This window comes from Orbicella faveolata, unplaced genomic scaffold (genome assembly GCF_042242905.1).
Source record: "Orbicella faveolata isolate gen_17 unplaced genomic scaffold, um_ofav_v1 contig_24, whole genome shotgun sequence".
Lineage (NCBI taxonomy): Eukaryota > Metazoa > Cnidaria > Anthozoa > Scleractinia > Merulinidae > Orbicella > Orbicella faveolata.
In genome coordinates, this window is record NW_028301552.1 from 30,064,639 (window position 1) to 30,090,112 (window position 25,474).

A 25,474-nucleotide genomic window follows, 5' to 3' on the forward strand; every position below is an offset into this window, starting at 1 on the left:
AGTCCATCATCTACTGCGGTGATCATATAGTTGCCTACAATTGTTCCCTCTTCAGTAATTTTACATCTCCGTCTCCCCTGCACTGTTATTATCTCTAAGTTTTCCTTTTTGCACTTAATATATACCCCAACAGATGGGCACTTGCTGTGCTCTAAGAAGTATTCGCCATTAAATTGATCCAGATTTCCAAACACTCTTTTAACAGTTTGATGACTCTGTCCTTCTAGAATGTCGTACAACTCGATGAAATCAGAACGGTCTGCTGCTGGTCTGCTGGGACACAAGAACTGTTGTATTTCACCAATAAATCATTTGCTCTGTGAGGATGGGGGATCCCTTCAAGTTCGGGCTTTATTATGTTGAAAAGATATTGTTGTCCAACCTTAAGATCTTCATCTTTCTCCGGGAACCAGCGGGAAGTACTTGTTCGTTTAACTGGCCTCATAAGTTTATGTCTTTCTACATCGCAACCGATGTAACAAAAGCCATCTTTATTTCCAGCGTTATTTCTGGCTTTCGCAACAATCAACAACCTCAGGTCATCGCCGGGAAAAGAACTGAAGGCCATAGATCTGACGTGTTTCTAACTGAGCACGAATTTGTCCGATACCTCATAAACCGCAGCAGCCACTCCAGACCTGAAACCTCCGATTAAAAACGTTTAAATTTTGACGTATTTTTTAAGTCACCCACTGGTTTTGTTGCCTTAGTAAGATGGCGGATAAATCCGCCTTTCCCGCCAGTTTGAGAAGTCGAGAAGACCCTGGGGATGAGGTTGAAATGATAATTAAAAAAACATAGGCAAGCAAAGAGTGCAAGAGAAAATTTTGGAGATTTTTGAAAATGCCTTAGTAGATTCCTGTTAAACAGTAATGGTCAGGTTGATCCAGCAACCAGCAAGTTTGTTTGGTTACGATAATCAGCAAAATAATAAAAAAAAAAACCTCACACAGTTAAATCCGAACTGTTCTATCGAACTGGCACGATAACAGTGAGCTTTTAAAAGCAACCACGGCGAAACCAGGGATTTTTAGCAAAGACGACGGCGGCGTCGAGGACGACGCCTTGTAAAACGTGGATTTATATTTTACTTTCAAATTTTTTAACTTGTAGATCTTTTCAATGCGCCTATCGGTCAAAAACTTGCTCAGGCTAAATATGTAATGACAGCGTTTAATTCCATAGGAAGATACGAAAAATTAGCCGTTGCAGTTCGCGTTCTCAAAAATACGTAGAATTTGGTCATTTCACGTTATTAGTTTTCCAGAAGACAGCTAAGATATGTACCAAGATTCCAAAAGCACGTGCAGAAATATTGTTCTACTCATTAAACCTTTTGTTTGGTGACGTTCTCGTTTTCTTGGCCGCCATGATTTGAGACGATGAAGACGTCAAGTAAGCGCGGAGGGACTGGAATGAGAACGTCGTCGGCAAGAAAAAGAAGCGAAGATCCTCCAGGAAGATGACTTAGGAAATCTCGTTCAGATTCGCTCCACATCTAACGCGGAAATCGCTTAGAGATTTACAAAATCTAAATCTTGTCAATCATGGTTAGAATTTTAGTGGTGAAGAGGAGTGACATGTTCGAGCTGAAGACAAACTCCAAGCTTTTCGATTCCTTACGAAGCTAATCCTAAATTCGACGTTGATGAAAAAGGCCGAGTCCGAGTGTCTCACCGAATTACAGAAATACATGGCTGAAAGGTTTGCTAAGTAGGTTCCTTCAGTCACAGGCAGATCACTCTATGAGTTCGTGGTTAATACCTATGAAAAGAACAGAATTTATGAGGGTTATGAATAAAGCTCTGAAAATTGCATATCTAAATTACATCTCGGTCTGAATATCCCAATAAAAGTTAAATGAAACGTTAATCGACTCGTGTGGGTTTTTTGTTTTTTGTTTTTTTTTGTTTTTTTGTTTTTTTTTTTCGCCTTCCTGAGCCGTCTGTAGCGTCTTTTTGCGAAATTGCTTTTGGCTGGAGACCGGTAAGACAAGAGAGAGAGACAAGGCTTGCAACTAGGCGACCGCCAGCCGCGACCTCCTCCGCTTCAAACAAAAATTAACGCCAAAATACTGAAAATCTCACCTGAATGGCGACGGTTGCTGATCGATGAAATTTTTCTCTATCTCTTCGCAGAATTTTGAGCTTCATCTCTCCACCATTTTCCGAGAAAATCGATGCTGAAATCAGGAATACAGCTTTCTCAATATGATCGGTGCTAGACGCAGCGAACAAAGGAATTCAAGGCATGCATGCAGGCCATTTCAAATCTACCAATCAGCGCTTGACATCGCGGTGACCGAAATGTAATATAAATATGTAATTTTCAGAGCTTTATTCATAACCCTCATAGATTCTGTTCGTTTCATATTTATTAACCATGAACACATAGAGTGGTGTGCCTGTGCTCTAGTCAGTAAGCTTTATACACATATTTTGATCGACTGCAGTAGAATCCCGAGAATTTCACGTGGATTCGTACAACATCTTCAAGGACTTCTGATTTCAAATTGGAAAGGTGGTATTACTGACAACTAGTGCTATCTCAGCACATTTACACCATCGTGCATATTTCCATGCTCGCCAAAGTAGGGACCTTAAGCAAAACACGACGGCAACGGCAACGAGAATGTCACTAAACAAAAGGCTTGATGAGCAGAACAATGGCTGTGCACATGCGTTGTAATTCTTTGTACATTTCTTTGCCGTTCTCTGCAAAATAACAACGTGAAATGACCAAGTTCTTCGTTGTCTGGAGAACGCGAACCACAACGGCTAATTTTTCATATTTCTATTTGGAACTGAACGCATTCGTAGCGTATTCAGTAGGGGCAAGTGTTAATATCGACAAACACACTAGATAGATCTAAATAAAGGAGAAATTCCAAAGTAAAATAGAAACACATTTTTTTACTAGGAATCGTCCTTGCCGTCGCCGTTGTATATGCGTAAGGTCCCTATAATGGTCAGGCTGGTCCATCGCAGGGCTACCCCCTCTTATATCCCAGCAAATTTCCCAGACAAAATTACAAATTCCCTGTCAAAATTATATCTTGTCTGACAAAATTACAATTTTCCTGTCACAAATTTCACAGCCAGCAGCAACATAAGCCGAATGGCTGGTTTGCAGTGTCACGCCATCAGAAATAAAAATCATAACCATTCAATGAAGTAAGTCAAGAAGTTGGGATATGAAAGATGATTGATATATAAACAACCTCGCCAAGATTTAGGTCTGTGCGGTTTTTCATTCTCCCGTTATTCGGAGAAGTGTTTCATTCAAATTTATAGAGCTTAGTATGGAGTCGCCATGTTTGTGCCCCTCGGAGGGACACAAACATGGCGGCCGTAAAGTAACAAAAACATCTGTCATCGAGTTTTGCCATTGGAACGAAAAGTTATTACTCTAGAGCTCCGACACATTGAAATTAACACTTCTTATAGAGCAACAACTGTTTAGTTAGCAAAAACTTGAGCAATAACTCATCTTTTTGACCTACTCGAGAACCTTATCGGGCCGCCATTTTAATGTCACGCAACGCATAAACTTGGAAATTCAAACGTGCCCCATTTCAAAATGAGGAACCCCGTCGAGCTTGAACGTTGCAAAATGTCAAGTTATTAGAGGGCCTTACGTCTGATAAAACTAAAACTTCAGAAGGATCGGTAATTTCTTATTTTGGAAAATGATGACGTCAAATGAAAAGCGGCGATTGGCGCACACTACGAACACTTCGGGAAGTAGAAGTCCAGCCATTTACTGCGCCTTTCAATAACATGCGGACTCTAAAATTCAAAGCTCAACCGCCAAATGCTCTTTTCGCTACCGTCAATCAAAAGTTCGGCGGCTCCTCCCAGCTTCCGACTATGTTGTCTGAACTGTGCTCAACGATTTGATTTGATTACCGCGCTCGGCAGTAGTTGGAAGCTGGGAGGAGCCGCCGAACACTTGATTGAGGGTAGCAAAAAACGCATTTGTCGGTTGAGCTTTGAATTTTAGAGTCCGCATGTTATTGAAAGGCGCAGTAATTCTGCTGGTAAAAAGGAACATATAAATTTTCCAGCAGCTAGAGAATCATTTTATATTTGCTTCTTTGTTAGTTACTTTGTGCCCACGATTGAAGGCCCTGACTCGTTGCGTTCCACTGCTAGTTCAAGATTCTTGGCTTGAAGCCCTTGAAATATTAGTGGCTTACAAAAGCAGGGTTTGGTAAATAAGGATGAGTACCCTTGGGTCTTCCAGCCAGCAAGAACTTGGCTGGGGACCAGATATTTCAACAAACAGATCTGCTCCATGCCCCTGGAAATGGGACATGGAGCGGAGCGTCGAAAAAAAACAAGCCTTTTGTTTCAGTTCACCTATGCAACACTAAATCATAATTTTATACCAAGGTTTATTTCAACCAAACCTAATACGTTAAGTAAAACGACACGAACGAACATCGATTGAAAGAAAATGTATTTTGATTTCACATCCTAAGTTGCTTGTCGTTAAATGGTGACAAGTTTTCTCTTTTTTTCCTATTACAGGTCATTTTAAAAGGTAAGAATATTAAGTTATTTTAAAAATACTTTAAATATCCCCCAGTTAAATAAATACTATTAACTTATGTAAGAGACGCTACTCGTAGAGAATGTTTAAACATTCCTATTTATGTTATATGCTTTTGGCCGCATAAGTCAGTCACGGTCCTGATCTTTTGGCCAGCTCTACTCGTGAATTATCGGATACTTTAAAAAGTGTGTTTAGTTTTTGGCATTCTAAGGTAATAAATTAGTAATAACTTATTACTAGATTTAATTCTAGTGTTATTACTAATTTTAAGTCCCCAGTCATTGTTTAAAAAATGCCATTTAGAATCCCCCGCATTCTGCGTTTTCGTTGAGGTCACGATCCGCCTTGTAGTGTCGCCAGTGTCGAAGAAGCTCAGATCCATAAACGTGCGAACAGCCATTTGTGAAGGGAGAGGTCGGGATGGTTTCTGTCCATCTTGGTTGTGCTTAGCAGCGCGGTTATTTCGCCTTATTTGGAAATGTGCCACTCAGAATGTCGGTTACTTCTTGTGCATGTAACTTCCCAATACCCACTGCGGGCACAGCCAAAACTTTGCGACCAACATACTGGAGCTAGAGGGAATGAATAAAATTGTTAAAGTAATAAATCAATTAGTCGATCAGTTAATAACGCTTTGCAGAATTAAACTGAACAACGCTAGCGTATCTCATCGCTTGGTTCTCGACTTTCAACTCTCCCGCGCATTTCACAACCAATGAGAGACACGGATCTCTATGGAATTGCGTCGTCAGTATGGAATTTTTGGATCGAGTCTATCAAGCGTGGAAAGAATTAAGCAGCGCGCAAAGATACCAGAGGAATTTTCACATCAGGAGGTAAAATGAAGGTGTTTTGTTGTAAATGGAAGCCTGAAAGCGTCCGCTCTTACCTTGATTCCTAGGATGTTCTCAAATCGCGGCGAGACAAAACCCCAAGCTCCCATATTCCTGTGTTCTTCTTGACTCCAAACAAATTCTGAATTTGAGAGAAAAAGAAGTTAAGAATTTAAGCAAAGTTATTCTTAATTTCACTTCAAAACAGCAGCGAAGGACGAAAATCTGAAGAGTAAAATACCTGCCTGATCCGACAGTGTCCCCCCCCCCCCCCCCCCCAAAAAAAATTCTTCGTCACTGATTTAGCGAGTCGACGACTGAATCGATCGCAAATTTTCTGAACGAACTGGATAGACAAAATGTCAAAAAAAAAATAATTGCAAAACTAAGAAGTTAATAACGCACCTTTCGCTCCTGGGAACTTCTGCAGCTCTTCACGAAGCATCTCAACAGGAAACGGGCATAATGACTAGAGAGAAAAAAGGAGATGGGAAAAATTAAACCCAGAACATTTCTAACATCCAAACAAGGTTTACTCTGTAACCACATTATAAAAAACGCACCTTCGAAAAATGCGCCAATTTTTTTTTTTCAAGTTTGACGCTCATATTCCACCTTAATCTTTTAACCGTCCATTTCGTATTTTCGCTCAGAGAGAAGCGACCATCAAACGCGTTTTAAACTCGAAGTAAACTCGTCTCCGTTTTGAATTCAACAAGTTTTGCGTTGGTAGTTAAACGCAAACCGCGTTGATGACGCTCATAAGTACATCATCAAGGTTAGTTTACATAAGAAAAGATTCCTACAAAGTAGACTTTTGCCACATCCACCTTCCCATTTTAAAGGCGTCCGAATGTAATCTGTCTGAACTCGCGCAAAAAAAGCGGTATCCAAGGAACAGTTTTTCATGACGATGCCTCAGCTCGATTTCCACCGCTCTCTGGAGTCCTGTCTAAGTTACTCCTCGAGGAGGAAGTCCCGAACAGCGGCTAGTAATCAAGCCTTGAAGATGCCTTGAAAAAAGTAATTTAAACTAATATTCAGAGAACTGCAATCAGGTGCTAACCTCAAGTCTAATAATGGCTGTGTCCATGCTGTTAATTGTTTCTCTTTGTTTTGCCAGCGCGTAATAATGCTTCCCAGAGCAGAATACTACACGCGTCACTGAGGCACTATTAACAGTGTCGTCTCCCAGCACTGGTTTAAAATGGGTCCCTGGGCCCATCTCCTTAAGAGACGATACAGCAACCTGGCAGAAAGATGAACCAAATACGTTATTGTTGATTCTCACAAACCATAGAGTATACAATCAAACTGAATGCTTTACTCACTGGAAGTCTTAGCAGGAGTTTGGGTCCAACGACAATTAGAGGTTTGCGAAAGTTGCGTACCATCTGAACGAGAGAAAAAAAGAATTAGGCTTCTAACAAGCTAGTTTAGCTACAATAATTAGCATCACCTTTGGTCAATTTTTGCCAGTGTTCAGTTCTAACAATAATAATAGTACTATGTATGCTAACACCATAAACATGCTAAGAACAGAGTGGAACAGAGCCTTCCATTCATCTAAAAGATCTTTGAAAGCGCGAGTAAAATATAGAACGAGGTGGAGTTGTAAACGCGAACACCAGGGGTGGGTAGTGGTTTGGCAAAGAACTTTTTCCCCCCTCGCTTATAAAAAAGTAACGAATGTGAACAGACTAAAGTTATCAGTTTTAAGAATAGCGTTACAGTTCATTTTACAATAACAATCAGACTAATCTCCTACTCAAGGTAATATTATAACCACTAAGAGTAGTTGATTGCCAGACGACTGTCGCTGCTCTCCCTTCATCCATTTGATCTCACCTGTTGACGTAATAAGTGGAAGTACTGCGCAGGTGTGGTGGGGTTCGCTATCTGCATGTTGACACTGTCGCCATCAACTCCGTCTTCCTTACTGTCTGTCAACTGTCAAGGTAAGAAAAAGATGAAATTTTCACTCGGGGGAACGGGGAAACTTAAAGCGGGTGGAAAATAGGGCGAAGGGGGGGGGGGGGCTTATTTATTAAGGCAGGGGGAGGACAGCTACCAATTAGTTGATGGCAACATCCGATCTGACGGAGTCCGCTGCTTTTTTCACAGACGTCGCTAAGCAACATGGAACATCCTCATTACACCCTGATCGCTCGAGTATTTTCAGAGTTCACGTAAGAGCTGGCGCCAGTTTATGATTCGATCAGCGATTAAGAATCAAAATCAGTAGGAGTGATTCAACAAAGATCTGCCAAACAAGGCTTGTTCCCTCAACCAAACACAAAACGTTTCAAGCGCAGGCGTCTCGATTTGACTCTGTCCTTCTGTTTAACCTGGTACCACGATCCAGAAGGCCTAATCTTTGGCTCGTTCCATTTCTTCACGTTCCCTTATGGCTGATCTACCCTGAGTCCCACAGGTTCGACTTTTACCCACAACACTTACTCAATACACTCTTAATTGCGTAATTAAAGGCTTTGTTTCTATCTTAAGTACCGGAACAAACCCACGAACACTCAAAACGAGATCTGATACTTCGTATTCTCAGGCACATCTCCAACCCTTCAAATTTGAATGGTAGAAACTCTTGGCCGAGTCATTTCAAAGAAATGAAATCTTATGGAATGTTTCTGACCAGCGTCACTCGAGCTTTATTTGGCGCACTGTATTTGCTTCGAAATATACCGTGAACTGATTTTCAATCAGAATACAAACCTGAAGAAATCTTTCCATTCTACAAGATGAATGCTCAGGTCCAGCGCCATCATAGCCGTGAGGCAGTAACATCACTAGACCACTCTGTAACAGCCACTTTGCTGCAATTTAAAATTATACGTAATGTTTAAACGTTAATTGGTTTGTTTTTTGTTTTCTTTATTATTATTGTCGGATTTTTTGGCTTATTGTTTTCTTTTCTTTTCTTTTTTTTTTTTTCTCATGTGCTAAAGATAACAAGCAGTCAGAGAATTCAAACATGAACCTTCTTATGATAACACCACGAGCGCTTTCCGTTCAACCGAAAACTCCGAAACTTTCGGAACGAGGGCAACTGCTACGGAAAATTCCTTAGAAAGTTTCCGAAAAATCCGAAAGGGCTCAACTTCCGAAATGCAAATCATTCAACCGAACAATAATTATCATTCGATGCATCTTTTTCTTCATTTTCATTGGCCGAAAGCCCACCACGTGACCTGCAAATAACTGCCTACAAATAATGGTTTGCTCATGCGCAGTACAGTCTAACTGTGTTTGGCTGCAAATAACTTACGATATTCTGCTCATGCGTAATTTTACCTACGTTCTTGCGTGGAAAATGGCGGATCGCTTCCCTGAGCTGTCAGAGAGTGATTCAGATATGAAAACAAACTTGGTGATCGAATAATAAAACAATTATCGTGATTTGTCAATGTCTCGCAGGTCAGTTATTTGCCGAGGCCGAAGGCTGAGGCAAATAATTGATCTGTGAGACACTGACAAACCACGATATTTTGCTGAACCCCGTCCAATAATTGTTAAATAGTCGTCGACACACAAAAAAGCATGCAATAATTGTTATATTTACCCTCTCCTCCTGATACAAATGTATCGATGATAATCTGCGCTCCATTAAAGAAATCTCCAAACTGTGCTTCCCAGATGATAAGGTGATTAGGATTCTCAATACTCATGCCATATTCAAAGCCAAGACATGCTTCTTCTGACAGTGGACTGTTTACAACCTGTGAGAAACACCAACACCAAAGATAACATTTAGTGTCGAATCAAGATTTTTTTGATAACCGCAGAAATTCTCGCGCGCTCATTGGCTAATTTTTATTGTCAATGAGCGGAGAGACACATGAATTTATAATTTATGCGATGCGTCAACGAGCGAGAGCGGATAATTTGACTATTTATTATTGCAAAAACAAACTGACGTTAGTTTTTCATGCGTCTGTCCTGTTATTGACAATGAATTTCGTCATAACATTGTCAAAGTAGTCTGCAGATCCACTCGGCTATGGCCTCGTGATTCCACAGCTACTTTGACAATGTTATGACAAAATTCATGATCAATAACAGGACAGACGCATGAAAAACTGACGTCAATTTGTTAACTTGTTTAATGATATTTTAATGATATTTTAACGGGAAGCTTTCTCACCCGTAGGTGATCTACAGAAAGGTCCCGATCCAAAATAACATTAAATTATTAAAAAATAAATACACAAATTAAAAAAATATATTAAAAATACAAAAGTAACCTGTTAACTTGCCGTCATTTAGGCGGATATATTTCCGATGCGAAGCGCGGGAAACTCGTGCGAGCGAATCACGATTGGCTTTGGATTTATTTCTTTTTAGAGCACCCTTCTCTCAAGCATCGCCAGGCTCCTGGCATCAAAGAATCGAAAACAAAGTAATCACTCTGGCCTATCATAAACGACACAGACAGTCTGGTGCGAGAAAACGTGTGCGAACGAGTCACGATTGGTTTTGGTTTTACTTAGAACTGATTTGGACGACAAAGTGGCGCGGGTTTTGTGTTTGTTTTTTTTTTTTTATTAGCCAACGTTTTTAAGCCATTTGTTTTTAATCAATTACTAAACATATCAAAGCAAAATCGCCAACGCAAATGAGAACACTTTCGATCCTCAAGTGAAAAATGCTCTACATTTACACGTAGCACAAAAAGTAATCACGGGTATTCCATTCAACGACAAAAACAAACAAACGATACAAACAAAAGAAAGAGTGTGGCTATTTGATTTACACCATGAAATTTCTTAGTTTGCCCAAAATTTTCTCCCTCCCGCTATGGGGGAGGCTGTGAGAGGGGGTGGGGGGTGCGTGGATACTGGGCCATGACGTAGTTGAACAGAGCTAGCTAAGAATCAATTAGAGACACCACACGTATCTCTGTAAAGCTACGTCATCAGAAATCGACTTTCTCGGGTCCAGTCTTTGACGTGCCTCGAGCAGGAAAAGAAGAGAGCGCGACAAGTGTGTTTATGGAGGTTAAGCACGATCAGGTACCTCAAGGAAGGCGTTCTGCTGTTCTGACATGTTATTCAGTGGCACGTGCATCTCGTCTGTTAGCTGATCCACCAACATAGCATGTCTGTGACTGAACGTCCCTCGCCCAACATCCTGTCCGCTAAAACGTACTTGATATCCTACGATACAGGCACGTAAGAGATAAGGTAATGAATAGTTGACAGAAATAAAATTGCCGTGGCGATGTTTTTATGACATAGAGGGAAGCTTGACGATAAACTCCGTCGTCACAACAGGGTTGCTCTTCGCAGACGGTACCCTAACAAAGCTTGTGTCTAACAATTATATTGAGCATTGAGAATGCCGTTCTCTGATTGGCTACGCTACTCACTATCTATTCTGTTATAGGTAGTGAGTGGTGTAGCAGTGTACCCTTGCCTGTGTTTTTACTAGTTAATTTTCGAGCCACAAGGAGATTTATACGAACACAATTAGATTATTCGCTCTCAATTTCTACGCATGATAGTTGACGAGGGCGCAGCCTGAGTCAACTATCACGTGATAGAAATCTCGAGCTCATAATCTAATTGTAAAATATAACATAGCTAGCGAAACCGCACTATCACAACCAGCATACAAAAGCATGATGCACGCTCACGGAGTGATTCGATTTGGCAGAGAAATTATTTTTGTTATACTATATTATGAAATTACAATATTTAATTTGACAAGTAACCTTGATAAAGAAGGCTCCCGATAGCAAGCGCCTCTGCTGTGGCCCAGTCAATCCCAGTCCCACTCGTAAGTTTCTTTATCCTAGCTTCAACATGAGTCTTTTTCAGATGTGGGTGGATATTGAATGAGTCTGGTGTCTCGACAGACTTAGCTCCAACAAACAGCAAGCCCTCTAGAGGAAAGCCTAAGACAAAAAAAGACAAGGTGTTTAACACTCAAGATATAAATTGCAAGAAAATTGATTTTACAGAATGTTTCTTTATATTGTGCCTTGGTAGCGAGCATTTGACATTTTCACAGAAGCTGTGTAATTATCAGTTACAAACAAAGATAGTTGAGCAAATCTCGCGCGCAGTTGATCATGACAATTCGCCGCCTACACCACGCATTTGGTTCAATATAAAAATTTCGCCGGAAAACGTTTACATAGAGTTTTGAGATGTTGTTTGTCCAAACTTCTATTCTTCCCGTTTTCACATTAAGCCAGTAAACTACTTGAGACAAATACTTGCCCTTTATACTATATATGGCCCTTTAGCCTGCGAAGTTGGAAGGATTTCGCTCGCGAGTGTTCTTTTTTGTTACTTTTTTGGCGAAGGACGTTTCTAAGGAAAGCGGCGAAATGTGGGAAGTTGCCTCGCACCTTGGTCTGCTTCGGAAATTTCGCCAGCTATGTACATGCAAGCTAACGCAATTTTTATACTAAGCTCTGATACCTGTATCCCATGTGGTAATTTTATCTTCCCCGGCCTGAACCAAGCCTTTCCAGTGTCCTTCAAGGTGGCTTGTGTTGGGTGTAACATTATCTGCAAGCTTTAATTCATTATTTAGGTACGCCGTATAATCAGTGGCATCTTTCTGCAACTGTTCATGAGTGACCACACCTCTTGTTACTAGGCTCTCTGCATACGCGTCAGGCACACTAGGCCTGTTCTCTATTACTTGGTACATAGTTGGCTGAGTAAAAGACGGATCATCAATCTCATTGTGACCCCTGTAATAAATAAATCATAAATAAATAATAAATAAACAAGGGTTAGCAAGGCCTGGTTCACACTTGCGATATAACGACATCAACATAACTACATAAGAAAGACGTTATGCCATTATGTTTGCAGTGAGAACATCCTGTCATAATGGCAACATAACAGAACGAGCATAACGACATAAGGAAAAAACTGATTTTTTTCCCTATTGCCTAATACGGGCAGCAGTCTCACTAGAAAGTTGCCACGCAACGTTGTTGCACTGCAAGGTGTTGTTGCCGTATCAACTTCGCTTCGCGACAGGCTCCCGATTGGGTATGATTAAAAACAAACAAAAAAAAACATATATATCCAGAGAGCACAGCCTGTCGGGAGCGGTCATGGGGGAGAGAAAAATGACTACGCTCGTCGACTGGTATCAACTTGTTAAGCGAAATAGAAATGAGCGTAATTTTCATTGTTGCGTGTGGGGTTGCAAAGAAAGTAGCCCTAGCCGTAGTTTTGTTTGTCTGTGCTAACCAAAGCCAAAGCACTTGGAATGCAAGAAACGTGTAAGCACTTGGGAAAAAATGCCCATAACCGACACCAAACGCGAAAAAACACAAAAGTACAAAACTAAGTAGCGTTAGGGTGTGGTTGTGGTTGAGTACATTACAGGCGGCGCCAGATTTATGAGCCAGTAACACGCCGAGATCGCAAGACCAAAATAGGGAGCATGGATGATGCAGGAGTGAGATCATTTGCCCCTCACCGATGTGGTTTGATTCCAGCCTGATGTTATTTGTGGGTTGAGTTTGTTGTTGGTTCTCGCCTTGCTCCGAGGATTTTTCTCCGGGTACTCTGGTTTTCCTCCCCAATGGGAAACCAACATTTCCAAATACCAATATTTGATCTCGCGTAAAATCCACCTAAGGCTGATGTGGCTTTCTCTCTAAATATTGTAATTTAATTTAAAGCAATTCTGAATTACATGTACGTCCGACAGTCTTTTAAAAACACTCTTAAAGACGTTAAGATATGAAACCAAGTACAAGAACAAGCTTACCATCGTCTGTAACACAGCATATCCACAATAATATCCTTTCTACATTTCATTCTGTATTCCAAGGCCAGTCGACATGCGCGAACCACTTCCTACAAAACAAAACACAACAGAATAGATACACATATATTCAGATAAAATAGAAGAACTCAAGCTTGAAAAAATGTACATGATGATACTACCCTGCGACCAGACTGACTGAATCTCACAGAAACAAACGTTTGTTCAAGTGTGTTAAGCCGAACAATTTGACATAAGCACTTCCTGTTTGTCCGGGTTTGGGCACGACAACAAGCAATTCAGAGCAATTCAGAACATTCACAAAAACTATTCGCAACTTTACAACAGTAAGAAGCTCAGTAGAGAGTGAATACTTATTGATTGACTCCACTCTGAGCTCGTCACCTTGTCGTGGTGGTGGAGCTTGCGTGTCTCACAGACCCCAAGAGCTATACCGGTGGGAACCTGGTCCCTGGTGGGTTCAATCGTTCCAGATTGGTTGAGGGATAGAGGCCTGACAAAGGAGAGCCCCCTGGTCCTCCAGGTTGGGGGTTGGGCGTTAGGCCAATCACCTGACCCCGTAAAAATTATGTGATTACAGAAACATGACGAGAACGTACCCACTCTGGCGCTAGGAGTTCGGTGAAGGTAAACTTATTGATTGAGTGAGGTCTGCCTTCAGCGGAAAATATTTTGCTCTCAGTCATTTTTCAGTAATTACTACTTTCGTGGGGGAACCTCCCATATAAAAAGGTCAGGGAGGGCTAGTTGGAAAATTTGAATTAAACTCCTACGGGACACCAATCTGGGTGTGACTCAAGTTTTATTTGACCTCTGAAAGATACCACATTAAAACGCACATGAGAGTGCTGTTTTATTATTTAATCGAATGTAACCCTAACAGATACGTTGAAGGCTACAAATGGTGGCATTTCGTCTTGAACAACCTGAGACTAAAATCCGCGACTTACACCCCTAGGCGTCCCGACCATTTCACATGAGAGACCCCCCGAGGGGGACGGAGGGGGATGTTTTGCTCGGATCGTCCACTTCATGACCTGGGGTCAGAGATTTTCCCGTGCGGCCCTCCCATTCAGATAAAAACCCTTGCAACATGAGGCATACAGTACCTCGGGATTATCACCATTAACATGGAGCACAGGACAACCAATCATTTTACCAACATCACTGCTGTACATTGACGACCTGCAAAACAAATGATAAAGGCAACTTTAAAACGCTCATCAATTTAGAAGATTGCTAGCAAGAACAATAATGGTCAAAATTTATTGTTCATTACATTCACGAAGGTAAGAGACCAGTACAAATTCCTCACTTCTTCATCCATTTTAGTTTAAACAAAGGAAATCATACTGTCCTATGTCAGTGTTTAGAAATCTGTTCTTGATTAACACGGATTTTCATGATATCATTTCTCCGTTTTCTCCTCATATGTAGTTTTAGCTTTGATTGAGAAGATATATCAAACACTAAAGACAGTGTTTGAACACATTTCCAAAACGCCTAAAAATTCGTCAAAAATACCCCACTGTGCATCGTATCTTCAATTCTCCTTTCGGTGTTTGAAAATGCGTTCTCAAACTCATTAATAATCCATCAAGTTTTTTAATAGGCAAAGGTTTTACGATTTTATTTCACCGTTTTCTCCTTAGCTTTAGTTTTGATTGAGAGGATATATCAAACACCCAAGGCCGTGTTTGATCACATTTCAAATGTCGAAGTTCGTCAAAAATACTCCACTGCGCATCCTATTTTCAACTCTCTTTTCGGTGTTTGGAAATGTGGTCAAACACAGCCTTTCGTGTTTGATATATTACATAAATCACGGTCTCGATATTTGATATTAAATAGCCATATCATTATTAATAATAAGTACCTTCCTCTCTCTCCAGGCGTCGTAAAACCAAGCTGATTATTAACGATCAAATGGATAGTGCCACCAACACTGAAGTGAGGTAAGTTTGCCAGACAAAGGGTCTCTGCTACAACTCCCTGTGTGACAAATACCCCAACAAGTTATACTACAATGAGAAATATAATTCAACTAGAAAATTATGTAATCGTTTGTAATCATAATCTTCCTTTTACTTGATGTGCACTGCATGTACACATTTACTTGTGTAAATGAAAGCAACAACATTCCTCAAGCATTGGGGCTGTTGATTTTCAGACTTCAATCTTTATGCCTGTAGTTGAAATTCTCTTTTGGCCGATTCAAAACGTAATTCTAAATTAACGCCTAAGTTAAAACAATCTACCCATGGGAGGCGGGAGGGGGGATGTGGTACCTTTGGTCAGTGCGCTGGACTCTGTATCAAGTGTTCCAGGTTCGAGCCCTGGCTGGTGTCACTGTGTTGTGTTCTTGGGAGAGGCACATTTGAAACTCTCTCAGTGTCTCTCTCCACTACTGGCTTACTTAAAATTCTCAATTTATTGTTCACTGCTGCTTTCGTACCTGAGCAGAGACTGAGGCATCGCCATGCACCATAACACTCAATACCTTTGGGAAGAAAACAAGTGCAAGCTGTGTTAGTTAATGCTGATCCTTTCCATGTCGGATGTCTACTGCAGATCCCTAATGGATATTGGAGCAAGCAAGAGTCACTTGTAAATCAAATACAAACTTCTGTTGCCGTAAATGGCTGAGAAGGGTCCGCTGGTTTTTAACAGAAGAAATCACATTTATCTGTGGCTAAACAGCTTCCCAAAATAAATTAATACACTTTCACTCTTGACCCCAGACCCTTTGCTTTCTTGCCAGAGAGCTGTTGGTAATTTGCAAGAGGAGGGCTCTGGCATGGAGAATGACAATGTATGTAGAACAAACTGTCACCTTGTCACCCATTTGGCAGTCTGGGAGATCACTATAGCAACCATCTTTCAATGTTAATTGCCGACCTCTCGCCTTCCCAGTAGTTACAGGATCAACAGCATCTAAGTGTGACGGGTTTGGTAACATTGACACATGAAGAGGCCGCTTGCGACCATAATCTAGATCGGCGGAATTGACTACAATAAGAAGAGAGATGGAAATTAAATGAAGCCAACAACATTATTATTACCAGCATTATTAATGATAAATAGCTATTATAACTAAAGGAATGTGCTACATAATACTTTTTATGTTTATATAATTTATTACAGCGGAATCTGGATTTTTCGAACCTCCAAGGGAAATGAGAATTGGTTCAAAAAATCCGTTAGTTTGAGAAATCAGAGGTAAAATTACAGTGTTTGACTGAGGAGGGGAAACCACTTTTGGTTCAAGCTATTGAGAGGTTTGGAAAACTGAGGGTTTGAGAAATCGGGATTCCACTGTAATGTCAAATGTTACAGGCTTAAAACATTAAGGGATAGTGCAGACTTTTTTCCTTTCCAGCCAAAAATAAAACTCTTAAAAATAACTTTCAAGATGATTTAATCGTAGAGCTTGACAAGGAAAAACCTTACATTGCAGACCTATGGTACTAAGAAATGGAATGATTCTACATGTATAACATCAGCTTACACAAGTGAGACAGGACATCTCCAATGCCTTGGGCACCTGGTGGAAGCTCAGAGTTTCCTCTCATCTAATGAAAAATTAACAACAACAATATTGAACAGAATAATGTATGTACTGTAGAGCCGAGCCTGTGAAGCAGAGTTAATGAAAAGCACTCATTGCGAATAGAGCTGCACTAAGTTTTTACTTTGCTTGATACTATAAGTACTATAGAATGATGTAACATTGAAGAACAGAAGCCAGGGAAAGACTGAAAAGGGCTGTTAAATAGTTTTATAAGCCTTTGCATACATTGCAATGTTAGGTGTAGATGATTCCTAGCTGCTGAGTGTTGACTTGCATACTTAGTACTTAGTTCTTACTGAATATGTGATTAGTACAGTACAAATTAAAGTAACCCAATCCAGTAAAAACCAGCTCAGCTCATGTCAGTCTTTGCATTTCTTGTCCTTCCTTTTCCTTTTGTGGGGTCTGCTACCAGCTCTTATAGACTTGAATTAGAAAATTCTACAGAGCCAGCACCAGTGGATTAAGTCAGGATTATCACAGGTAAGGGTGCAAGAGAACTTTACAATAATGATGCTGTTTGAAATTTAAAAAAAGAATAGTCGATTGACCATACTGTGGATAGAATCTGAGGTAGATACAAAGTTGTACATATCAGATGTTGGAGTTGAGTGTATTTATGCACACATATAAGCTGATTTAGAGATCAGACCCACTATGGCTATATAGCATTCATGTGGCACATGTATTTTTCTGTATTAAGTTAGTAAATACTAAATATGCACTAAACATTACATCGAAATTTAAGAGTGCAAACCTTGGAAAACATTTGAGCAACAGGATATTTGAGGAGACCAGTCAAAAGGTTGAGACGTCCTCGGTGTGGCATGCCTAAAACCAACTCTTGAATTTCACCTGAGAGGTTGAAAGGAGAAGGATCAAAAAAGAATCTTTGATAGGAGATTTCAAGGAATTAACTGTATGTAACAGGTCACTGTCTGCCTGAGGGGCTGATACAAACACATGGGGCAGAGGTCTACATGTAGATGAGAAGCTGGCAATCAGGGAGCAGGGGGTCGGGGTGACAGTTTAGGAAGTTGGAAACAAGGGGAGTACATGTAGGGAAAGGGCTTATGTAAGAAGTCAGGAACAGGGGGTAGGGAAGGTGGACAGTCTGTTTCGGAGGGTGAAAACAAGGGGAGTAGAGGGGAGGGGGTGGTCTGTTAACAAGATTGGAAACAGGGGGGGCAGTTCTGTCAGGACTGCAGACTGTAATTAGTAATTTGCTTTACAATTTAAACACTCATATTACAGCTTGACGCAAGTAAAGGTAAATTAGATAACTTGACATTCAAATACATGTAGTAAGTGTTTCACTTGCATATGCCAGCTCCTGCAAAGCACAACTAAAGGTTTTTTAGAAACTAATAACTTTGAGTTATGCACTGAAAACTCACAATATGAGGATTGAAGAAAGAGTTCATCAAAAAATGCCATCATGCTTTCTGCCCCTTCAGCACCATATCGCTTGACTGTTGGGAATTTCTTGGCAACAAAGTTGTCATATGCCTGTTCACAATATGAAGTGTGCATAAAATTGGTAAAAGTTTTTACAGTTCAGTACAAGTAAATGGTTAGCACATTCAACTCGGGTCTGAGCAGTCTGGGTTTGAGCCCTAGCTGAGGGACATTGTGTTGTTCTTGGGCAAGACACTTTTAATTATTACACAAAACCTCTCTGAAGGTGTACAAAATAGGTACCGGCAAATTTAATGCTGGGGGTAACCCTGCCATGGACTAGCATTCTATTCAGGGGGAATAAAAATGCTTGTATATGTTCGTGTAGGAGTATTTCGTAGCTTCATGCTACGGAAGCTGGGATAGGCCCAAGCCTGATGAGCCACTTGGCTCATATGCAGACTTACTTTACATCGTTTTCCAGACAATTCGCCCCGTCATGATTTTCTCCCAGATCGAAACCCAGGCATACTGCAGCTGTATAAATTATATTAAAATGTATTTCCTCGTGCTTTATATTAGTTAGAGCAAACTGTACACTGGTACTGTCATCTAGGTACAGTGTAGTGTTAATATTACAGAACTTTACAGTGTACTGTACCTGTGATTTTAATAACAGCTCAGCCAAGTGTGTCTGTCTGTCCGCTTCTAGTGTCCACTGGACACTTTCTTCAATCAATCCTGCAAACCAAAGCCTTTCTGACTCATCCTGGAGGTGAAATAATATTAAAAACGTAATGTCAGTTAAGATTCAAGCCAAATTATTCTAAAGTCAAATTAAAAATGATTGTTGATTTAAATCACAAATTGATGGATTTTGTCCAATACATGATTCATTGCTTCAATTTTACATTTATCTAATGAAAGGCCAGTAATGGTACAACATGCAGAAGATGAAATTCTTACATTTCATTCCACCAACAAGAAGTCATTAATAAACTACGGTCAAACCTCTCGTGAGCAACCACCTAGGCTTGACATTTGTCACTTATGAGAGCTTAGACCATATTGGGTCAAATTTTTGCCTCATATTGGGTCAAATTTTGCCTCATGTGAAAAGTAAATATAATGTCAGAATGAGATATTTTGCTGTGAAATATAAGTCATAGAAATACAGGTTACATTGTACATTAGATACAAGTTGGCACTGAACCTTGTTTTAAGTATTGATTGCTTGAAAGAGTGTTGATTGACCTACTGTAACTTCCTTGCATGAAGTGTTTTTTGTATGATATGCCATTAAAACTGACATTAGACCGTGCCCAGTGAGTATTTTTAGTGACCATGTATTAAGCGGCTACCTGTATTAAGCAGCCAGTTTCTCAAGTCCCGAGGAAGGCCATTATATACAGGTTTGATTGTAGTCACAACTCCAACACAAACACCCAAAGTTTACATAATTTACAGCAAGCTGATAATATTTCTGTTTTAAAATAATACCAGATAGTACAATCTCAGATTGCTTTCATACCACAATGTGCTGAATCTCTGCTGATAACTGCTCACAGTACGCTTTTTCTAAATGTTTGAGAATTTCTGTAAGAGTAGCTTCTTCCTGTCCATTACACTGCAACAAACCTACATAGGCAGAAAGAATAGACTAATTAAGTCTTACTTAGTAATAATTATTTGATTTATCAAAAGCAAGCTGTGTTAAAAGCTAATAATACACTTGACTGCATGTATTCTACATGAAAACACATTGAGGAACACAGGCGGCCCAAGCTCACAATGCGAGGAGTTTTTTATTTTTTATTTTTTAATCTTTATGCGAACGTTCAGCGCGCGAAACGTGACACGGTTACCGCCGACATCTACTATTACATAACGAGCGAGTTTGGTTACGCGAAACGTGACCTTCGCCTTGCAGTATGTGGTGGTGTTGTGTTACAACGGTTTGAATTTATAAAGGTTTGTATGGGGAAAAACGGTTATCGACATTATAGCTGAAATTTTGATATTTTTGCAATAAAAATAACTCACCTCAATGCCTTGTTGTCTTTTCTATTGTCATCTCGCTTCTCAGCTCGATCCGACGCCTTTTAAGCGAGTTATCGCTTTTTGGTTTTCCTCTACTAAGAAAGAGTAAAGGCTACACACTCGATTCTGGACTGATCCCCGCTCGAAGCAAAAAAAAAAACACTGAAATCCCGCCAGCCGCCCCAATTCCTCCGCAGAATCATAGTACAGGTTTAAGCGCTCCCTTGCAGTTAAATTCCAAGCCAAATTTATCTCCACAGCGCACGATACAAAGCTCTGAATCGAAGAAAGCTAACCATCCAGAATCAGTGATCATGCTGCCGGCACCATTTGTGGACACATTCGAAACCCAAGCGGAATGCCGGGCTAACAAATTGACCCTGACCAGGGGAAGGGAGCGCACAGTTCTCGAAAAGCCAGGTACTTTGCTCCACGGTCCCCTGTCTCGCCACTGTAAGGCTACCCTTGCAGTGTTCGAAGTTCGATAACAACCTAACCAAAAAGTACTTTTGGATCAGCTGATATGCTTATATATAATCACAGTTAGTAACTATGATATAATGAACTTTGAAACGCCTTGTACGCGAATTACAAAATGCAATTTAAAAATTTTCACAGCGAATATTACTCACCACGTTTTCCATTGAAAATTCAAAGACATCCATCAAAGCAAATCTAGTTAAAACTTTGACGGACAATCCAACGATTAGATTGACATTGCCGGTGCGAACGAAGTACTTTTTTTCAAAATTTGTAAACACGTCTAGTCGTTGCTTTGATTGGCTTGTCACAACAATGCTCCGTCAGCAGCCTGGACAAAAATCTTCCCAGGGGACCGTGAAGCAAAGCACCTGGCTTGTCAAGAACTGTGCGCTCCCTTCCCCTGGTCAGGGTCAATTTGTTAGCCCGGCATTCCGCTCGGGTTTCGAATGTGTCCACGAATGGTGCCGGCAGCATGATCACTGATTCCAGATGGTCAGCTTTCTTCAATTCAGAGCTTTGTATCGTGCACTGTGAAGATGAATTTGGCTTGGAATTTAACTGCAAGGGAGTGCTTAAACCTGTACTATAATTCTGCGGAGGAATTGGGGCGGCTGGCGGGATTTCAGTGTTTTTTTTTCACTTTGAGCGGGGGTCAGTCCACAATCGAGTGTGTAGCCTTTACTCTTTCTTAGCAGAGGAAAACCAAAAAGCGATAACTCGCTTAAAAGGCTTCAGATCGAGCTGAGAAGCCAGATGACAATAGAAAAGACAACAAGGCATTGAGGTGAGTCATCTTTATTGCAAAAATACCAAAATTTCAGCTATAATGTCGATTACCGTTTTCCCCATACAAACCTTTATAAATTCAAACCGTTGTAACACAACACCACCACATACTGCAAGGCGAAGGTCACGTTTCGCGTAACCAAACTCGCTCGTTATGTAATAGTAGATGTCAGCGGTAACCGTGTCACGTTTCGCGCGCTGAACGTTCGCATAAAGATTAAAAAATAAAAAAAAAAATACTCCTTGCATTGTGAGCTCGGGCCGCCTGTGTGAGGAAGTGTAAGCACAGCTATCATGATCATATTATAAAAATAAGCAATAATTATTCTAATTTTGCATGTGACTGTTTTGATTTAATAAAGGGAGTCATTTATTATTAAATGAATACCAGTAGTCTAATTTAAGTGTCTATTAAACACAGAACTGAAAGACAGGTAAACCACTACACGTTACCCGATAACTTGAAATTCTTCTTAATGTCAACATCATCCAAACCAAATCTCTCTAAAGAAAGTTCTTGTGAATCTCTGAGTCATGAAAATGAATTAGAGTAAAATGTTTATAATTCCATTTACAAGTAACTTACAAATTCAGCTTTCGCCAGAACTAAATCACCATGAAAGATAGTAAATCCAGACAATTCCAAAACAATTTTGGGACAGCAAAATAATTATTGAATATTAAGACAAAGCTACATGTATAGTCATTAATAACAACATGCAAGGAGTAATCCCCACACATCAATTGAAAATAAAGTACTTTCTCCTAATTTATAAAAGCTGACATGTATAGAAAAGAGACAGGACAATTCAATAATTTAGGACACTACAGGTTAATAAACAACCTTGCAAGTAGGACTGAAGTTGCACAAAAAATTTCCTAGTGGAACAAGAAGTGCCACCTTAATCTTAATGACAAGTGAAGTACAATGATCTGGGAAATTAGAAGCTCACCTTGTTGATAAATTATTTAGTGGATTTACGTCAGCACTCTTGTGTCCATGTTCTCTGTAAGCTGTCACCAGTCTAAGAATATCAGCATTCTTGATTCTGTTTTGCAATACCTCTTCACCACCTATAAATTTACCAGTACCATGAAGTGAACAAAATAATGCAATCCCGACCTACACTTATCAATATCCAATACTAGGGTATAAAAAGAGGATGAAGTTTGATGAGTTACAATTATAGTAACAATAGGAATTGCTTTTTTAGTTCTTAGTTACAAGTAGTACATGTACTCAACTCTGGTTTCCATGGTGTGAAGCAACTGGAAAATTGTTATTATTATTAGTTTAATTTAAAATCTTTAGTCATAATAAGTTTGCTAATAGCTGACCTTTCAGAGTTACTTGTGGAGATGGTCTGTAGCCAAAACATCCACTGTTTGCATGATAAAGTTTCACCATATTACCACTTCTCTTAAGAAGAAATTGACGTAAATTGTTCAAGGATGTTGCAGCAGTTAGCCTCCACATGTTGGCAGCAGTTTCAACAGACCGCACAAGCTCCTCTTTATGGTTTATATCACAATCATTTCATACGGTGAAAAAGGGATCGCACTCAGGTTACATGTAAAAGATAAAACTTGAGTGGCCTTTGGTACTTTCGGTTGTGCCACAATCTGTAGGGAAAAAAAATTCAGTCTGACATGAGGATAATTTATAAATTGAAGCTTATATCATATTTCATTCACTGCTAAATTAAAACTTAAAGACAGGCTAACAAGCAAGGAGCAGAGAGCATGCATATTAAACGCAATTCAGCAGGTCTCTCTTTAAATAGATTTTTTGTTTGCTTGTTTGCTTGTTTGTTTGTTTGTTTTTGTTTAGGGAGGTAAGTTGATCACCTGTAGTATTCCAACAGGGTTTTAGCCAAGAGAGATCACAAATGGAAAACGCTTCCACTACAGGCTAGACTAATATGTCACTCCAAAGCATTGTGCCAATTCAGTGGCTTGAAAAGATTCTCCAACAAAGACTGGCTTTGCTTGCAAAGATTTCCAAAGTTTACTACGAAAGAAACCTTAAAATGCCTACAGTTATCAATAGGACTCTTTAGAGACATATATGCAGACTAAATACACTACAGGTAATCTGTCACATTCTCACCCATGTTTGGGTACCGCATGTGGTCTCTCCATATGTTTTTTTGTTTTTATTGGACATGAATTTCGCTGGTTGCTCATTTCCTAGAGATCAGCAAGGCGCAACTTATTAGGGGGTGTTTTTCGTTTTGGGAATCTGGAAGCTCTCGTAAGGTCTCACATGAATGGCTTGAGACCCTTTGAGAGGACAATAGAACAAACAACAGAAATAATGCCCCCTCCCCCCCTCCCAGCCCAAAAACAATAACAGCTTCTACAATGACAACAAATAGAATTATAAGCTTATGAGAGCTGCTACGATACCATTCGTTTTCACAGCTCTTCCAAGCAGACATTTTTTTTTCATTATTATTATTATTATTATTATTATTATTAATTATTAATTTACAAACATAATATACAGAGGAAAAACTAAAAATAAAAAGGGGAAAATAGCATTGCAGCTTAATACTTACTTACAGTACAATATGATAGTTAAGACTACTTACATCATTTAGTTTACATAACTAAACAATACAGTTTTGAAAATGTCCAGTTTTTTTGTTTTTGTTTTTTTTGTTTTAAAGTTTCAAACAAAAGGCAGCTCTACTAATGCTGCACTTGCTACATATGTACAGTATGGTAAGCATTACATTACTGACCAAAAAAAAAACATGGCCACTATTTACATCGTTTACTTAGTTAACAAAACAAAGAAAACACATCATCAATGCATGTTAAATAATATGTTGAAAGGATTTTGGAAAGCAGTAATAGACTTGTTTTTAAATGCTATTTCTTTCTGTATATTAAATTTTTCTTTCAGAAGTATGAAAAAACTGTCGAAAGAGAGCTTTTCGTCGTGTAGGCTGCTACAATATAAAGACCAACTTCCGACTTCCGTCCCCACCCCCTCCCCGCCCACTTTTTCTAAGCCAACATGGCGGCGAATCTACTCGATCGCGAGATAATACCGATAACTCACGAGCACACGGAAAACGACTGCACTGAAGGCTAGGGCAACACAAATTTAGAATTGAAAGATCCTTATTTAGTTAAACAAAGGCTATGATATGGCACTTTCTATGCCGATTTTAGAGACATTAACATTAAGTTAATCACGTGTGAAAATACAGGAAAATATGTCGCAACAAGCTTAAATTAAAGTTTACCAAAATACGAGTTCCTGAACATGTTTCCCTTGGATAATTTTTTCTAAAAAAATAAATTAAGGTGCTAAAATGCGTTTTACATTGAAAAACCATGGAATCAATAAGTACAAAGTAATAAAAATCTACTTACACTCTGTGGATGTTTAAGCTGGCCTTTGAGTTCCCGCTTATTGTACTTCAGGGGCACAATAGGTAGTCATGTACAACGTACCATTAAAAATGCTACAACCGCTGACCGCCTTACTCGTCCCAGGTTACCTTCATACACCGTTAAAAATTCCCGTTAAGAGGAACAGGAACAGGAGGATCTGGGGACGATAATACTCTGCGAAAAGTAGGATTTACACATTTTCAATGGCGTTTCCAAATATGTTCCGGCTTTTCAATTTACAATTGATTCATACTTCAGCATACATGCACGCACGAAGTTAGGAGACCACGAAAGAAGTGTAATAGTTGATCCAGTCGCAGCGGGACAGAACTGCTAACTTCTATAGTTGTGCAGAGTGCTCTCCAAATATCCCAATTGCATCACTCGATGACGCACAGCTAAAGGGCGGGGCTGCTCGTTGGACATTTTTAAAAGAACCCGTAAGAGGTAACAAGTTTCTGTTTCGTGGGCGTGGCTTGAATTTTTTTTCACCCCTAAGAGATACCAATTCTGAGACAAAATTACTAATCAGGTCATATCTCCTATCATATTTTTTTGGCTCAATACCCTACTGAGGTACTTCAGAAGCTCCCGCTGTGAACCTTTTGAAGCTGAACACCCT

The 25,474-nt window shown here is 39.8% G+C and overlaps 1 protein-coding gene across 3 annotated transcripts; it reads right to left on the reverse strand.

The window, feature by feature from the left end:
* Positions 1-4,444: 4,444 nt before the first annotated feature.
* On the reverse strand, positions 4,445-24,888 carry LOC110052016 (2-oxoadipate dehydrogenase complex component E1-like). Of its 3 annotated transcripts, XM_020758145.2 has the most exons (26): positions 24,832-24,888; positions 23,555-23,634; positions 22,783-23,067; positions 22,398-22,518; positions 21,898-21,971; positions 19,667-19,773; positions 18,797-18,904; positions 18,135-18,246; positions 17,495-17,592; positions 16,675-16,738; positions 16,000-16,175; positions 15,622-15,666; positions 15,043-15,158; positions 14,276-14,351; positions 13,149-13,237; positions 11,834-12,111; positions 11,119-11,301; positions 10,422-10,561; positions 8,968-9,124; positions 8,121-8,221; positions 7,239-7,340; positions 6,722-6,784; positions 6,457-6,639; positions 5,796-5,859; positions 5,447-5,532; positions 4,445-5,129 (listed from the first exon to the last, which is right to left on the reverse strand). In XM_020758145.2, exons 3-26 carry the CDS (start codon positions 22,919-22,921, stop codon positions 5,016-5,018), a joined length of 2,796 nt encoding a protein of 931 aa, XP_020613804.2. In that variant the 5' UTR covers positions 22,922-23,067; positions 23,555-23,634; positions 24,832-24,888; the 3' UTR covers positions 4,445-5,015. The 3 variants fall into 3 exon arrangements, with proteins under 3 accessions (XP_020613804.2, XP_020613796.2, XP_089147935.1); XM_020758137.2 differs by lacking the exon at positions 23,555-23,634; XM_089291809.1 differs by lacking the exon at positions 24,832-24,888 and having other exon boundaries at positions 23,555-23,856.
* Positions 24,889-25,474: the final 586 nt, after the last annotated feature.

Excerpts from the sequence above, each read along its gene's own strand:
- LOC110052016 (XM_020758137.2), bottom strand. The coding sequence starts at position 22,921 with ATGTGGAGGCTAACTGCTGCAACATCCTTGAACAATTTACGTCAATTT. Across the intron at positions 12,112-13,148 it reads ATGCTGTGTTACAGACGATG|GGGTCACAATGAGATTGATG; the intron begins GTAAGCTTGTTC and ends TATTTATTACAG. Across the intron at positions 7,341-8,120 it reads GAATGGAAAGATTTCTTCAG|TTGACAGACAGTAAGGAAGA; the intron begins GTTTGTATTCTG and ends TTACCTTGACAG.